This window comes from Apium graveolens, chromosome 6 (genome assembly GCF_009905375.1).
Source record: "Apium graveolens cultivar Ventura chromosome 6, ASM990537v1, whole genome shotgun sequence".
NCBI classification, from domain to species: Eukaryota; Viridiplantae; Streptophyta; class Magnoliopsida; order Apiales; family Apiaceae; genus Apium; species Apium graveolens.
This window is the reverse complement of record NC_133652.1, coordinates 32,737,318-32,755,521: the sequence shown is the minus strand read 5'-3', so window position 1 is coordinate 32,755,521 and position 18,204 is coordinate 32,737,318. Positions and strand designations below refer to the sequence as shown.

Genomic DNA, 18,204 nt, shown 5'->3' with positions numbered 1-18,204 from the left:
CATACAGTTCGGAAGTCCAAGATATTGAGTATTAGAATCAGCTTCGTGAAAGCCTAAGGTTTCAATCACTGCGTCCTTGATTTCTTGCTTTACATTGCTACTGAAGAAGACGCTAGATTTACTTGTATTGATTTTCTGGCCAGATGCACGCTCAAAGATAGACAATATCTCCATTACTTGTATAACTTCTTCTTTGGTGGAATGACAGTATATATAACTATCATCCGCAAAAAACATATGGGACACTGAAGGAGCACCTCTGACAATTCTAATTCTTTTGATAAGGCCTCTTCGTTCATAAGACTTGATAAGAGCTGACAATCCCTCCATACAAATAAGAAACAGATATGAAGAAAGTGGGTCGCCTTGACGCAGCCCCCTCTGAGGTATTATGTTTCCAAACTCTTTACCCGAATGAGCTATTTTATAACGAGCTGTAGTCACACATTGCATGAAAAGATCAGTAATTGAGTCGACGAAACCCAATTTAAGAAGCATAGCTCTGATATAACTCCACTCGACCCTATCATAGGCCTTGCTCATATCGAGTTTCAAAGCCATCCACCCTTTCTTGCCTCTTGTTTTCCGCTTCATATAATGAATAATCTCAAACGAAACTAGGATGTTGTCTGAGAACAAATGTCCTGGTATGAAAGAGCTTTGTTCGTCAGAAATAATGAAATTAATTACTTCTTTCAAACGATTAGCTAGTACCTTTGATGCAATCTTGTACCTCACATTACAGAGAGATATCGGCCTAAGGTCGGCCATGTCTTGTGGGTTTTTCTTCTTTGGATCCAGGATAATATTGGTATCCGTATATTGCTCTCCTAGATTACATGTGATAAAGAACTCCCTGACCATTTGAATCACATCACCTCCGACTGTTGTCCAATATTTATGGTAGAATCCCGGGCTCATCCCATCAGAGCCCGGAGATTTATCAGAGTGCATATGAAAGATTGTTTGTTTTACCTCTCGATCTTCAACGAGTTTCAGCATAGATTCATTCTGCTCGTCTGTGATTTTTCTATCAATACAGCTGGTAATTGGATTCCAGTATGACTCCGACGAAACAAATAAATCGTTAAAATACTCTATCATTAACTCCTGCAAACCTCCTTTCCAGTCTACCTGGACTCCATTTTCATTCAATAGGAATTTTATTTGATTATTTTTCCTTCGTGCTCGGGCTGGGGCGTGAAAAAATTTGTTGTTCTTGTCGCCTTCCTTTAACCATAACTGCTTTGATCTTTGTTTCCAGAAGATCTCTTGTTGAGTAAGTATTTCTGACAGTTCCTTGGTTGCAGTTTGGTGTTTCTGGATGGCTTCCATATCTCTTCGACCTTTCGTAAATTTTATGATTTTATTGCATCTCTCGATTCTCTTGCGAAAGTTACCAGTAAAATTTTGATCCCAAACAACCACCTCCTCAATGCATCTGGCTATTTTTATTGGCAAACTTATATCGTGATTTTTACTCCACGAGTCCACTACTATTAATTTGCAGACTGGCTCCCGAAGCCAAGCATTTTCAAACTTAGGCTTTCTAATACTTGGCAAATCCTTGGAAATCATTGGCTCGAGTAATATAGGGCCGTGATCCGAGGTTGAGATCTCGATATTGACTAACCTTGCATCTCTAAACAAATTAAGCCATGAGGTAGATGCTACAACTCTGTCCAGGCGTATTTCAACCCATTTGTCTGTGCCATGCCCTCTTTCCCACGTAAACGGGTAACCTTGGAGCTCCATATCATGCAAGTCACACTCTTCTAACACCTCGTTAAAGCCATTAATTAACCATGAAGGATACATAGGACCATCCCTTTTATCAGCTTGACCCACCACGTTGTTCATATCGCCAATTATCACCCAAGGTAGTTGACTCTGAACATGCAGATTTCTAATGAGGTCCCAGGTTTCTCTACATTTTAACATGTTCGGTTCACCATATAATCCGGTAAGTCTAAACTGATGCCACCCTTGAACATCAACAATCGCATCTATATGGTTGGTACTGTAGGACTGAATTGTGACTTCTTCTTTACTTCTCCACAACATTGCCAAACCCCCTCCCTGCCCTTGACAGTTAACAGCAAATGCACCTTCAAAACCAATTCTTTTTCTTACATTTTCTACCTTTTCTTTTCGACATAAAGTTTCATTGAGAAAAATTATATTGGGCTTCTTTTGGATCATTTGACCCTTTAGGAATTGAAAAGCCCACGGGGTGCCAAGCCCGTGGCAATTCCAGCTAAAGATTGTCATAATCCTAGGCGGGCCCGACTTTCGAAACCCGCCCAAAATTCATTTTTTGACCTATCAGTTAGATCAGGTAAATCATCCTGATCCATATTTTCATTTTCTGATTCATGCCCTATTTCCGTGTGTAATCCTGTAGATTCCTCTCCCCCGCAATCAATTTTTTTTTTTTATTTTCCACAATAATACTTTTGATCCCCATTTCAATTTTTCCTCCATCAGATATATGCTCTTTATTTGAAATTCCTGATTTTCTGCTTAACTTATCTTTCTGTTGTGAAACATCTTCTATGATCTTGCCATCCTTATCAATCACCGAAATATCAGGAACTGAATCTGCACCTCTAACCACTTTGTCCGGCACCGGAATTCGCTTGTCTCCTGTACCACCTGATGATTCCGGCACAGTCTCGCCTCCACTTCTCATCCATTTTGATCCTATTAAATTAGTCTGTCGTCGGGGTGGAGCTCTCATCCACACGCCGTATAGTTTGACTATCTCATTCTTCGGAGTATCAAATATTTTGCTGCAAAACTTATCTGCATGACCAATAATTCCACATATGAAGCAAAAAGTTGAACATTTTCATACTTTAACGTAATCCATCTCCACTCATTCCCCATTTTTCGAACTTTCATTCTTCTTCTTAACGATTTTGTGATGTCAATGGTAACTCTTATCCGCATTTACTCCCTCCAAACACACCTTTATAGTTGCTTGGACATGATGAAATATATTTCCCCACATGGTTACCAATTTCTTGCATTACTTTCTCAATCATGAACCCTGGTTGTATATCATGAACCTGTACCCACAAATCGATTTTATCCAGAGGAACACAGCGAGGATTCATACTTTCATTCATACGCCCTATTAATAACACCTTCTTTCAAACCATGGGCTACCTTCAACCACCCTGTTGAAATCTATTTCAAGGTAGAACTGGAACACAAATAAATTGACATCTACCGCCTTGATATAGACTCCTTTACCCGGTTTCCATATTGCTGCCGGAGTGTGTTGCATTGCCTGAAAATCTAGAATCCCTTCGGTTAAGAACTTTCCAACCAAACATAGTTTTGGATCTGCTATGTTTTGTTGCACATCGACTGTATCGTTTCCAACCTCTCCTATTGCTGTACCTCATTCATCTTCCTCTTCCAGACTTATCTCGAACATTGCTCGTGTAATATTCTCCATGAAGCTCATTATGATTGGGCTACGAAAAACAAACTAGATACAATAAGAAACTATTAGAGACTAACTTGCGATAACTTTCTTAACAAAACAAACCATGACACATGCCAAGACCAATCAAACATATCTTTAACAGCTTTTTGTTGGCTGGTTTAATAAGAAAAAAATAGAGCTGTTACTTTGGGCTTGCCGTGCAACATCAACTTCCTATGTAAATATCTTAGTAATTGTGTATCGAAGAGATAAGATGACGTCTGTACTTATTTCCTCTCATTTCTCATTCTGTTTTTATATGTTTTGACATGATTATTTAATAATTTATACACTTAAATATTTATGGCTTAATAATTCATATAAGTTTAATATAAAGAAAATAATTTTAGTTTAAAATTACCAAAAAACTACCATTATATTTTTCGATTTTACCATATTTCGATAATATTTGCCAAAATACGGTGCAACCATATATGCAACTCATTGTATTGAATTTTTTTTGGTGCATCGGAGATTGCATGTAATTAAATGCATTTTGTTGAACTGAGTTGGAGAAAATTATTTTTTTATTAAAAAAATTTGAAAACATAATATTTTTGCAAATTCTTTAAAACATGACATAATTTTTCACTATTTTTGCAAACATGTTTTGAACGTGAGCATTTTTTTTAAAAAAAACCCTTAATTTTTCAGAGTCGTAAAATTTTTCATGAAGTTTTGTAGTCAAATTACATCACAAAAATAAATAGTTATAATTTTAAATGCAGTAGCGTAGCTTTTATCTTAAATAAAAGAGAAATGTGAGATAATTTTTGTTTTTAAATTGAGAAATCAGAAATGTGATAATTATACGAGCATAATCGAGTTACAAACCCAAAAAATAGGCCATCCATACAAAATAGTGTAAGAAGCACAGAGTCCACCAAAATTAACCAAAACGCAGAAACATACAGTAATACACATATTGGCAGTGCTCCTAAAAATCCAGGGGCTAAAGACTGAGCAGCACACAAATCAAAGTAGACACGACGATGATGATATCTTTTGCTTCTACTTCGTCACACCATCATGTTGTTTCTATATCTCCCTCTTTTCTCAATTTTAATCCTTCTCTCTCTCGCTGCTGCTTCTCCCCACTTTCACTCCCTTCTCGGTTAGCCTCTCTCTCTCTCTCTCTCTCTCTCTCTCTCTCTCTCTCTCTCTCTCTCTCTCTCTCTCTCTCTCTCTCTCTCTCTCTCTCTATCTCTCTCTCTCTCTCTCTCTCTCTCTCTCTCTCTCTCTCTCTCTCTCTCTCTCTCTCCCTCTCTCGCCCTCTCTATCTCTTTAATCCCTCCCCCTCCCCCTCTCTCTAAATTACTGTAAATTTTTATTTTTAATTGGATTTATAGACTGATAGTTAATTATTCCTTGATTTACTTTTTATAGTTAATGTATTGGATATATGTTTTGCACTGAAATTTCAATTAACTGCACCATATAACTATCATTTATTGTTTCAACGGATCATATTATGAATTTTATAGAGGTTGTACATTTTAGCTGCTCTACCTTCTGTATTTGTTATTTATTTGAATTCAGCTGGTATTCCTGATACTTAACCCCCCCTACCATGTAAATTTGAAGTCGCACACATACAACATTTGGGTTATTTATAAGGTGATACTAGAATACATACTATTCTTTTAATTGACGGCTCCGATGTATTGCAAAAATAGGCTTTCAAGAGTAGACTTTAGATGTATGATTGCAGCCTGCAGGGTATACCAATCTCTCACGGTTAATACTTCTGATGTTTACCGGAAACAAGTGAGCTTTGACAAATATGGTTTGAATGGTTTATTTTGTCCGTTTTGGATTAGAGTTTATGAGGTACTGACCAGTACGGCGGTGTCATTCAAGCAAATGAATTTAGCAATTTCGGTTAGATCTATGGAATTTCTGCTGGAACATATAGTTGAAGTCGCTTAGTTGGATAATCTATGGATGTGTATTACTGAGGGCTTGACTTCTTTTGACCACAATAATACTATTACTGATTTTGTGTCTTGAATCTTGATTGGTTGTTGTGGCTGCAATTAGATTTAGGACAAGGTGGTAAGCCTGATTTTCCTCATATCTTATGAGCACGATTTCAGCTAGAATATAGCTTTGTTTGTATATGCTTGTACATTCTTATGTTTCCTAGCAGATGACTGGTGAATATGAAACATAAAAGTAATAGATTTAATATCTCTGTTTCCTCAACTTCTAGTTTTTGAAGTTTATTTAGTTAATATATTGATGTATTTTGATTTTTTCTTCTTTAGTTACAGGCCGTGTAAATTGAGAGTCAAGTGTGCTTATGCAGGAGCGGGGGTAACAGAGGATTTTAACTCCACTACTATAGATGTTTCAGCTGATATTAGGACTGAGCGAGTAATCACTAATAACTTCTGTTTTCTCTTTTATATCGATTATAAAACATGCTGTTAACTACTAAAAACACACGAGTCACTAATGTACTTTCCTGTAGTAGGTTGTTGTGCTAGGGGGCAGTGGTTTTGTTGGTTCAGCTATATGCAAGGCTGCAGTGGCTGAAGGTATCGAGGTCATAAGCTTGAGCAGGTACCTAGATATATAAGGCTGCACGTACGTTTGTTCATTTTACATGGTTACTTCATCCCCACATGGTCAATACATTGAACATTAGTGTATATTTCAAATGAGGTATTGCAGCTGCAAATGATCATCCAATTCAACAGGCTAGTTTTTATTTGGAAGGGTTAAATAGTTTTAATTTCTGCATGTATTAGTAATTAAAAAGTTCTGAACGTCCATCACAGCCAAAACCAATTTGAAGAACTAATCCAGAAAAGCTTGTGAGTTATTAGGACTCCATTCTTTCACCCTTCAGAGAGTTATTAGACTAATTAAGCATTTTTTAATCACAGGTCAGGGCGCCCTTCTGACACAAGCACATGGGTAGATCAGGTCACCTGGAAAATAGGTACCCTCATTTTCATTTCTGCTCACAATGGATGATTATGTATGAGCCATAATAGATGAATAGTTAACGAAGGAGTAAACTATTGATTTTCTTTTTAGGCATCTTACAACTCTACTGTGCTCAGTATTATAATACAAAAGTTCATAAGCGGCCTTTATATAGTGATGCTGATTAGAATTGCCGTCTGTTTAACTTGCATCCATTCATATCTAGCAGGAGATGTATTCTACACAAACTGGGATGAAGTACTTCTTGGGGCTACAGCAGTTGTTTCAACACTTGGAGGTTTTGGTAGCGAGGAACAGATGCAACGAATTAATGGAGAAGCGAATATTGTTTCAGTAGATGCGGCAAAGGAATATGGTGAGATATCGTCCATTACTACCTATCCGCAATGTATAATTTGAACTTGGGGATTTAAGATCCCTTTTTGTACATCTCAAAGTGTTCCATACAAGACTCTTGTGTTCTAGGAGCATCTTTTACTGTTTTTTGCTTTTCTAAATGTCAGTTTCCATGCCCAATTCCTGACTGGGGTATTATCGAAAGAATCTAGAGTTCGAGTAACACGTGTTGCCACAAGAGAATGACTCTTCAGTCCGAGAATAGAATTATACAAGTTTTCACTGTTCGACAATTCAAATTTTAGAATGAAGTCATTGTTCATTTGCTTCAGGAGAAGTACCCATTCTGTCAGCAAATTTTATGATAGATGAGTACTTTTCTACATTTAAAGATGCATTGAATGCCTGCACTCATAATGGGATCAGGGGAGATACTTTAATGAAATCAGTGTCATGACAATTAAGATGAAATTAGTGTCATGAGAATTGAGGGTGCTCTGTATATTAGTGTAGTACCTTCGCTACTTCGCCTTTTGTCAAGATTATGTTTTTCTTACAAGGCATGCCCTGTTCTGACATCGTTCCAAAATTCTAATCCCCCCTCCTCTGTTTATAATCTTATATGGCATCTGATTGTAATGTGCTATGAAGACGATCAAAACTTTTGCCTTCTTGACCTCTGACTCTTTGTTCTGCAACTCTTAGTCTCTTACTAGACAGTTTTGCCTGAATTAATTACCAGTATTTGACATCTTCACTTCCTATAGATGTTAAAATTTAAAAAGAGGATAAATCATGTACTTACCTTCGTGTATTTTAGCTTAGAGCCATCTGTGCCTAAAATGTGGTTGTCATGTTTTTCGACCTTTTATTACATTTCTAATATATTATGAGTTAAAGATACTAGCTTTACAACCCATGCAGGTCTTCATTAATATTTTTATATTATTTAAAAATTATAATAAATTTCTTTTAATTAATATTAAATAGTATATAGTTGATGAGATTGAAACCATTAGCCTTATTAGTATATTTATAAATAATAATATTAATATCTGTTGTTGGCGGGATTCGAACATGAAATTTGCATAGCATATAAATAATAATATAAATATTTGTTGTTGGTGGGGTTCGAACCTGGGAGCTTGAGTAGTGTAAAATAATAAATATTTGTTGTTGGCGGGATTCGATCCTAGAAACTTGATTAGTGTATATTATTTTAGTATTTAGATCTAACTGTCTTGATCACTTGATTAAAAAGATCCGACGGTCATAATTGGGGATAACCAAACCAACCAAAAAAAGAGCATGCCAAAATATATCCCATTCGTAGATTTATAATAGTATAGATTTCTTTAGAATTGTACAAGTATGTATAGTAGCTTGAACAGTTCTTCGTAGACTTGTTAAGTGCAGTTTTAGAAAACTGCTTAAAGTTTTATCAATGATTCGGACATTCACAGTCGGCTAGAAAGATGAGGGTAGTCCAGCAGTGACGAAGCTGTTCCACGTGCTAGATGAGGGCTAGAGTTTGATTCTCACCCCCACCCCCATGTACTTGAAAATTAATGCATTGACAAATATGTAAATTATCTCTGAAAGAAATTAAAATTGAAGGAAGTCCATTGAGTGTAGATGGCATTAAGCCATTAACATTTTTATGATATTGGTTAGATTTTTGATGAAGTTCATGAATGGTTGGATTGTAGATTTGCCATTTACTTGCTTCTTCCCAACTTACTTAACAAAAGATTCAGAAATAGAAAAATCTTTTGCACCGAATACAATATCCAGTGAATTATAAGGTTTATTATGGATATTTTTTTAGTTGGTTTTGCTACAAAGTGGAAATACCTTTCCTTGATGTTTATGTTACTTTTTTCTTACTCCAATCCGGTTGGTTCCACTAATCATATCTCATCTTGCAGGGATTCCCAAGTTCATACTGATATCAGTGCATGACTACAATTTACCATCATTTTTGCTTTCATCCGGATACTTCACTGGAAAGAGAAAAGCAGAATCACAAGTTCTCTCCAAATATCCAAGCTCTGGTAATTGATGATTAAACTTCATAGTCTTAATACTTTACTGCAAACCCTGTTTAAAAACGAATTTGGAGCATCCTTATAGGGATTTGACGTCCTGTAGCTTTGGGAGGAAAAATTACAATTACAGAAACAGAGAAATGTCTGTTTAGTATTGGAATTCTTGCTTGCAAGCCTCTTATAGTCCTATGTGAATGTATATCTATATATTGAACACGAATGCCTGACTTATGTGCTTTTATAGCACAAACTGCTCATTGACCATATACACTGTCCCCGTTCCTCATGGAACTCTAGTGTTGGCTTTGGTTGGGGTGAATGGATTGGAATGGAAGGAGATTTGTATAAAATGACTAAATTTCTAAAACTTTCATTCTCTGACTCGTACCATTCCTAACCACATAAACTCTAATTTAACCCCCCCACCCCCCTCTATTTGAGATGGAATGATCCATTACTTGCACTACCTGATTTTTTTCCTTTCAAATTCTCCCTCCAACTCCCTTTAATTTCCATTAATTTCATCCATTCCGTTCCATTCACCCCAACCAAGCACAACACTAGGTCCTTTACGACAGTGTAATTCAGTCATAAACTTTGCCATTTTTCAAAATTCAGATCTTCACCATTTGGTGCTCAGGACAAAAAGTGTGTTAATGCCACCCGCTCCTAAAATTCTAACTTAGCTACTCAATTTTACTTTGAGATTTGCAGGTGTTGTATTTAGACCAGGGTTCATATATGGGAAGAGGAAGGTTGATGGATTTGAGATCCCTCTGAATTTAATTGGGGAACCATTGGAGAAACTACTGCTTGCCACACAGAACTTTACCAGGCCTTTAAATTCCCTCCCTGCATCAGATCTTTTGTTAGCTCCCCCTGTCAGTGTTGATGATGTTGCACTAGCTGTAGTCAATGCAGTTAAAGATGATGACATCTTTGGTGTCTTCACAATTGAGCAAATAAAGGAAGCAGCTGCAAATGTGAAGGTGTAAGGAAGATACAATATAGTGTGTTGTATCTGATTAGCGTGAAATGTGTACTTTTTAAGCAACTCCTGTTACATTGAAATATATAGAGCCAAATTTAATAGCTGGATGAAAATATGAAATAGACTGATCTTTTGTTGTGATCTATGAAATGATCTTGCCTATAAACTTAAAAGAAGCAAATTGCAGAGCAGACATTTATGGTTTTATATGATACTCCTATGAAACAGCAAACTGATTATAAAGTTGGAGGTGAGTACGGAGACGTTATAACCTATTTTTACTTTATCAAAGGACAAAACTCACAGGATTTGGTTGGTAGTCGGTAACTTTCTATGGATGTGCAAGTTTAAAATCGCTCACCTGCGAATGACTTAAATAGCCCAGCTCAAGGGTCTAATATAACATATGAATACTATTTAGTACATGATAACGCCTATAAAATTGTGGGGGGTTTTTGGATTAAAACATAAGTGAACAATGTTTCCTGTAGAAAAATAGAAACAAAATGAATAATGTAAAAAAATTAGGATGCATTGGTAAATGGTTTTTACTTGGACTCGGTAGAATTGAAACAATTAAATATATTTCGAAGTGAATCTAACTAAAAAAATATGTCCAGCATCGATGTATATTCATGTAGATCTGGCACGGTCTTCAACCGCTTGCCCTGGTGAAGCAGTGATACAGATTGATAATCTGCCGATCAAAACTCAACAAGTTACCTCCATAAACTAGGCAATAAGAGAATGCAATAATTTGAAATTCAATATGCAAATTTAAATACCAAATTTGATGTCTTTTTGGGTGTAAAAATTTGACTTCACAAAATACCTCTCCCTCAAGAACATTTTTTCGAAACTTAAAAGTACTTGACAAAAAATATAGTTTTACATTCCACCTCCATGCCGTAAAAAATACCAAAAGTTATATTGTACATGTATCACATTGCTGGTATTACAAAGAGAGCACTGCCGATTGCCGATATATATTGCCTCTGCTTAAAATTTGACGATGTGACTAGCTCTGTCGTTCTTTTGCAGCAGACTGCTCCATGAGATATCTACAAACACAATAAGGCAATGAGATTCAAAAAAATAAAAAATAAAAATCTTCACAACACAGCTACAAGATTAGAATAGATTCAATTAACATACTTCAGTGAAATTAGGATACAACCCGGATATTGCGACTACTGCTGGTTTTGAATTTTGATACAACAACATAACCAAAATAAATGCATGGCGTGAGAAGAAAATAGATTATTAAAAAATTAAATTAAAAAAGGGCCCTTGGTCCATGACCAAGAATAACATGCTGACCAAGACACAATTATAACCAATATCAAGCAGCTCCATACATCACATTTTAATATAATCATTATTAAACTCCTAAAAACATCCTCGATTTGTATTATGAGTACATCTCATATGTATATCAAATATACAAACTGGTAAAAAAAATTTACAAAATTCATATATCCTTCATTGAATGTACAAGTAAAATCCCAACGGACTTCTTAGAATTCCACGAAGTCATTTTTAATTTTCAAAGCATATATTTTTATTTGACAAACATTTAAACTCTGAAGAATTCTTTCGAGAGTAATTCATTGGTCTAAAGTTTTTTCCTTCTACACTTGCTAATAATTATATTCAAGAATCTTTAAGAATAAAATCACCATCTTCAGTAAAAGGAAGAGGCACAACCTGCATGCCAGTGATTTATAATTGGTTACCGAAAAATAATCCGGCCACTTTTGGCCAAAAAGAATAATGCCCGACACTTTTGGTTAATCTCATATGTTTCTCTTTTATCTCTCGGTGAATCTCCATCACCGTGAACAAATATAAAAAGGAAAGAATCAAGCATTCTTAACAAAATGTTTTCTCAAATTAATTTCTATAAGATACATCTGCAAACACTCGGTATCATACAAATAGAGCTGCAAATGAACAGAGCCGTTTATGAACAAAACTCGGGATCAGCTCGTTTAAGTTAACTCGGCTCGGCTCGTTTTCCGATCGCGAACAAAAAAACAAGCTCGGATAATTAAACGAGCCGAGCCGAGTTTTTTTATGTTCGGCTCGTTTAGCTCGGTAACTCGACTCGGCTCTGATAAATTTTTTATATATAACATATAATAAATATTTACTAATCACTTGTATAAAGATTTTAAATTTTTTAATTAAAATTTAATACTAATTTTAAAGTAAAATGATTAATTTAATACATATTTTAACAATAAATAATTTAATTATTTTCATACATATCACTAGAACTTGATTACTTTAACAAACAATTTCTAATTAAACTAAACCCTAAATTTCACCTCATACTTTTATTAGAGGAGTCTATGATAAAATCGACCAAAATTACGATTTCGAATAAATTAAAATAGTGAGTTGTTAAAATAAATTATAACATTATAATATTTTAAAAAAACATAAATTAATTTTTGATAATTATATTTTTCAACCACTTAAAGGGGCTTACTTCCTTTATTTTATTTTATATGTCTTTTCTAATCTAACCAATTTAACTGAAATATCAAAAATTACTAAATCTTTGACAATCGACATCAACAATTTAAAAGTAATGTACGATTTCTAAAGTTATGAATGTTTCAATAATTTAAAATAAAAATAATTTTGTTCTTAAAACTCGACTTGTGAAAATAAATTGATAAAATTATATGAATTAAGAAACAAGTGTAGAATGTGAGTGTGCGTATATAATTGTAAGATGAAATTTTGTAAGATGAAATTAGTATTTGATCTTCATATAACTTATAAAATTATAAATTATACCTTATGCTTGGTCGATTAAAAAAATATGTGCGAACTATTAGTGGACAACTCGACTCGGCTCGAGTTCGGCTCGAGTTCGGCTCGGCTCAATTGTTTGTGAGCAAACTCGTGTTCGGATCGGCTCGTTTATAAACGAGCCGATCGTGAACATTTTTTTCGGCTCGGTTTTTAAACTCGGCTCGGACAGAACTCGGCTCGGTTCTGTTCGTTTGGAGCTCTACATACAAGTGTATCACATTTCTCCGAATTGTTCAGAATCACTTGAAAGTTTTTAAGATTAAGTTTAATATTTTTCTGATTTCTAATTCAGAGCATTACTTGCATATTATTATATACATATCTGCTTATCTGGAAGCATATTTATAATTGTTGTACCAACTTAAATATTGTGTGAAAGGATAAATGTGGTGTCATTTTAGTTTTTATAAGGGTGACTTTTAAGCAGGGGAGGTCAATTTAGTTTTAGTCCATGACTCCATGCTTCAAGTCAGGATGCGACAACAAGAAGTTGAGGATCTCCACAAGATAAGAAACAAAAGAAATAAGATCTAGGAAGGATAATCGGAGTAGAACAGGAAGCTACAAGTTATTAAAGTCTTGTGAATAATTTGATATGTTGTCCTCAAATGAAACTGTATAATACATTGTCAAATGTTTCTCGACCTAAAATCTCCGGTCCTAGAGAGGAGCTTGGAGAGGAGTAGAGGACTGATTTAGCGAGTGTATATATCTAGTACAAGTTACATATATTTGTGGACCAAATTGCTGGTGTGGCAATTTATATCTCAATTCCATTTTTGCAATTTTAAAAGTGATCAGCCTAATTTTATATTTATTTTAAAATATCTTATTAAAATAAAAACGACTTTAAATCTGGTCAACCCCTTCAAGATTAAGAATACTGTACATGGGACCAAAGTATTACCATAGGCACGGGAAGTGCTTAATAAGAAACAGTTTAGCTTAAAAAAGGAATAAGCCTGTTGTAAGACTTACTTGCAAGTGTAGAAGCCTGCAGAATACCATGCATTCAAGACAACAGTAAGGTCTGTTTTGGAGCTGCAACTTTGTGTCAATTTCCCTTTATCTATCTCTAGCTTCGTCTCCTCATCTGCAATCCATGATATATTAGAAGAGACAAAAAGCTAGATCATCTTCTGAAATTCTAAGTACATCTTTTTAATATCTTCTCAGGGGAATGGACAGACAGTATGATGACATAGTAGCTAAAAGATTTCACTAGCTGGACAGGCACAAATAGTGGAGAAGATACGGGCTAGAGGGATTTATAGCCCCACTAGAACATACTTCATTGGCTTGACCCGTTATCCTCGTGGACCCACAATAAGCTAGAGGAGATAACTAAAATTTCTAGACATCCACCGAAAGATTGACTTGCTGCAGCGTCAATATGATTTTAATTCTACATTATACCCTGTTGTACAATTGCCATGTAGTTTATTTGCCTAGAAAATCTAAAATAATCAATCGCTATTATTATTTATGAAATAACAAATACCAAAGTGCTTGCCATCCGATACATTTGTAATTATGTACAATGTACATCAACACATTAATTAAAAAGTAAGAAGCTGTTAAGAAAGATACATAGAGCTTCGAGGTGTTCAGAACAACAAAATCCAGTTCAACTACCAATTATTTTTTTGGCTATTACATAATTATCTATATACTACTTGCTAATACCAATATAGCTTAGAAGACAACTTACGAGTTAGGTAGGTTAGTTATACTAGTAGAATAATATAATAGATATAAGAAACATTAAACACTTCCAGATCAGTAATGGGAATTGTATTTTTCTCACCTTCATATCATAAAATTCTACAGACTTAATTTAGTAAATTGTATTATGGAGGGTAGGGGGAGGGACTAACCTTTGCTTGTGTTGGCATCACCAGAAGCTTTTGCATTCAATGCAGAAAGTGCTCTATCAGCTGCTCCCATTGCTATATTAACCAGATCATCTTTTTCAACAGATGACGAATTTCCATTGTGACCCGTTACTGAAGTGGTATGACCAAATTCACCAACACAAGCTCCACCCAGAGTACATGCAGGCAATGAAGTGCATGGACCCAGCATACAGGAGCAACAAGAGTGTGCTACAGCTGGGCACCCCGTTTGGGGTTTGACTACTTGAAGCTCTTGTGAAGCAGAAGTGCCATTCATCTGTTCTATAGTATCAGTTGGACAAGAAGCTTGTGCTGGTACTTGATGCTCTTGAGAAGCTGAATTGGTACCCCCTTGCATGCTAGCATCATAACCTCCGTAATCCCAAGATCCATATTGGTAAAGTTGGTTCAGAATATTTTGCCTCTGCTCCTCAACCTCATAATACTGACTTAGCAAGTGATTATAATCCTCTGTAGATTGTGTATTTGAATAGCCGGTTTGCAAATTTTGACCATCTATTTCACCCACAATACTACCATCATCTTGTGGAGGATTAACGGTTTCTTTTGTTTCTGTTGTTGATGCAACAGCGTTCACATCGGTCTCAAAATCTCTTTACGCTCGCAAAGGCAAAAAGAGATATTTTAGCATTGGATGTACATCTTAATGGCCCAGTAAAAATCATATGACAAATCAGAAAACATGACACATTGGAGTTTTAATTTTATATTTAAATTACCATTTGTGTAATTGTTTTGCCCTGTAATATGATATATTCTTATTGATGGACACAGAAGGTGTTTAATGATCTTGTTTCACAGCTAGTGTTTACTATTGTAAGTTAACAAAATTGATAACTTAAAAAGAACAAAAAAATTTAAAAAACTCGTAAAACGTCAGATACGTAGCAATGATCCAAAAAAGAATTCTCATATAAATATATTAGAAAGTGGATGCATATGTAGTTTGATTTAGAACAACAACCTGTTAACCTCGTTACTTTCCGACACGAGACCAGCAGCATTTTGTTGTTGACTACCTACATCCTCCTCTTTGACAGATGAACTCTTCTGACCTTCCATTCCGTGCATTACCTAAACACAAACAAAAAATCAACAAAACTAGACACCAAAACAAGAGAGTAAGCACAAATACAAGAGTAAGCATTGTAAGATGTAAACTTTCTACATACACCAAGTCACTTCACTCACTTAAGTACACTGTATACGACACTAGCTCAAATTTCAATTTCTTATTTGTTGATAAAAATTAAAAGCTCCAATGTTCGATTATTTCCAGTTTATATAAACCCAACTTTGTTACATCTACTAAATACTTATGATCCACAAAACCCCAACACAGTATTGAAACAGCACCAAATGTTGGAATTGTAAACGGAAGGAGCACATATTATCATAAAATTTTCATTCGCTGATAAAATATGTAATTGAATTAAATGTGAGGCCGAATTGCACAATCCAGCGTGTAGTTGTTGATAGCTCCGAACATGAATTGTGAGTAAATAAAAAAAAACATAAATTAAATAGAAAAGTCCCTAAAATTGGAGGTGGGAGGGAGAGTAGTAGGTTGCCTTGAAAGTGGAGATAGCTGTATCGAAGGCTTTGATGAGTATAGTTTCATCCCATACTTGTTCTTCTTCATTCCCCATTCTGCTTTTCAATATTTTATCAATTTTCGCTTCCTGCTTCAACCTTGAGCTGTGTGTGTGACTGTGTAGTACTAGTATCTTCTGTATGCATGTGTTGGGTTGGTTTGGGCTTGGACTAAATTCTAGTTAGGCCGGGGAATGAAAGCCCGTCAACACAAATTGTTTTGGGGCAAAACCGCATAAGCATTCTGGGCCAGCTCCTTTATACAAAAACTAACCTAACAACAAAAAAGAGAGAGAGTATAGGCCAGCTTTGATGTGTCGCCTATGTTAGTGTGTTTTTCAATATAATAATACTCACTCCGTCCCCATTTATATGACTTGTTTGATTTTTGATGGTCAAATTGACTCAATTTTGACCGTAAATAAAAACTCATTTTTTCATTTTTAAAATAATATAAAATATACATATAAAAGTAGATTAAACATACTTTCTAATGATATAAATTTTATAAGTATTTTCGATATTATACTATGTGAAATTTTCGGTCAAAGTTGGATCAATTTGACCGTAAAAAGTCAAACAAGACAGATAAATTGAGACGGAGGAAGTATAAGAATTCATATAAAAATTCGCGGGCATATATATAAGCCAATGAATTAAAATTAGGCATTTGTCATGCTGTATTATTTAGGAAAAGGAAATGTTTGAGATAAAAAATTGTAATTTATAAGTTATTATAGTTTAGTATCCGAGTATTATACTTTGAAGATAATATAGTTGAGATTATCTCACCTAACTGTTGACGTACAAATTTGGTAACAACAAAATTCGTAGTTCGTAGCTGGGAATAAGATCTGTGATGGTGGTTTTTCGCCTGCAAAGTGAGCGGAGTGTGGTGGTTGTGTTTAATGGTGGCTGAGATTGCTGGGGATTAATGGTGGCTCATTCGCGCTCTCCACTTCTGTCCCCTTGCAATTTACCTAGCCAACGTAGTTCTTGGGAACAAGAAACCTAATGGGTTTAGATTTCTCATCCTGAGGCCCAGTAGGAAACCTACTGGAAACCGTCCTCTACTAGCTTTGGGAATGTTCGCCGATGAGGCCTAACCACAAAGGCCCAAGGCTCGTGCACGGCTTCGAGACTTCGCGGATAAGGCATCTCCACGACCGAGGATAACCCTCCGCTACCAGCTATTTTTCTGGTCTGTAGACATAGTTATAGCCATGGTCTGCCCTAAATATTGGACGCATCTTTGTCCCCCGGATAAGGAGCCCCTACCAGATTGCAGGACAAGTGATCCCAAAACTTTTGGGTGCAAAGTGCAGGATACCCCAAAGTCTCCCAACAAGGACGCCCATTTACTACAGAGACAGAGCTCCCAAAGCACACACCAGAGTTCACCCCACATCCCCAATAAGGACACTCATTTACTACATGAGGAGGCCTTCCATCCAGACATACCCCTAGAGGTCTTTGATCACGGACACCCCATTCTTGTGGTTGCATTACAGGAAGAAGTTCTAGAATAGAGTACCTGCAGAAGATATGTTAGTAATAATCATCTTTTTCCTTCTTGAAGCATCCAAAGAATTCATCCAAGCAATATGTTGAAGTTCCATCCTAAGTTGTATTAACCATCAAGGTGCGCCCTAACACTTTCATGTGTTGGTGCCACAATGTGTGATTGGTTATATCCTTCTTCATCCAGTAATTGAGGGCACGTCCTAACAGTTAGAGCGCCTCGTGATCGATAATTTATGAGGGTGTGCCCTTTCCTTTTTGAGAAAGGGGAAAGCCCTAATTAAACCTGATCTAAGTAATTTTACCCTAATTTCATCTAATTGACCCGAGTATTTTCTTGTACCAAATTTCGGGCAGAACTACCCCCCAAATTCCATATGTCATTGTAAATGGGATTGGAATTTTCAATCCTCTGGTCATAGAAATTTGCACAAGCCATCTGAAAATAAGACGTCTCATCTCGATTAGGCGAGTCCGCATAAACTGAAATGAACTATTTTTATGAGACGTGGGGATGTGGCA

The 18,204-nt window shown here is 35.7% G+C and overlaps 2 protein-coding genes across 3 annotated transcripts; one reads left to right on the top strand and one right to left on the bottom strand.

Moving 5' to 3' along the window:
* The first annotated feature begins 4,363 nt into the window (after nucleotides 1-4,363).
* LOC141666862 (uncharacterized protein At1g32220, chloroplastic) lies at nucleotides 4,364-9,927 on the top strand. 2 transcript variants are annotated; one of them, XM_074473082.1, is made up of 7 exons: nucleotides 4,364-4,610; nucleotides 5,770-5,872; nucleotides 5,973-6,061; nucleotides 6,388-6,443; nucleotides 6,660-6,806; nucleotides 8,716-8,841; nucleotides 9,550-9,927. In XM_074473082.1, exons 1-7 carry the CDS (start codon nucleotides 4,489-4,491, stop codon nucleotides 9,828-9,830), a joined length of 924 nt encoding a protein of 307 aa, XP_074329183.1. In that variant the 5' UTR covers nucleotides 4,364-4,488; the 3' UTR covers nucleotides 9,831-9,927. The 2 variants fall into 2 exon arrangements, with proteins under 2 accessions (XP_074329183.1, XP_074329182.1); XM_074473081.1 differs by having other exon boundaries at nucleotides 4,366-4,610; nucleotides 5,764-5,872.
* A 697-nt stretch (nucleotides 9,928-10,624) lies between these two features.
* LOC141663808 (uncharacterized) lies at nucleotides 10,625-16,396 on the bottom strand. The gene is made up of 5 exons (XM_074469634.1): nucleotides 16,140-16,396; nucleotides 15,533-15,642; nucleotides 14,530-15,161; nucleotides 13,631-13,745; nucleotides 10,625-10,887 (listed from the first exon to the last, which is right to left on the bottom strand). The coding sequence occupies exons 1-5, from the start codon at nucleotides 16,215-16,217 to the stop codon at nucleotides 10,845-10,847; spliced, it is 978 nt and encodes a 325-aa protein (XP_074325735.1). The 5' UTR covers nucleotides 16,218-16,396; the 3' UTR covers nucleotides 10,625-10,844.
* Nucleotides 16,397-18,204: the final 1,808 nt, after the last annotated feature.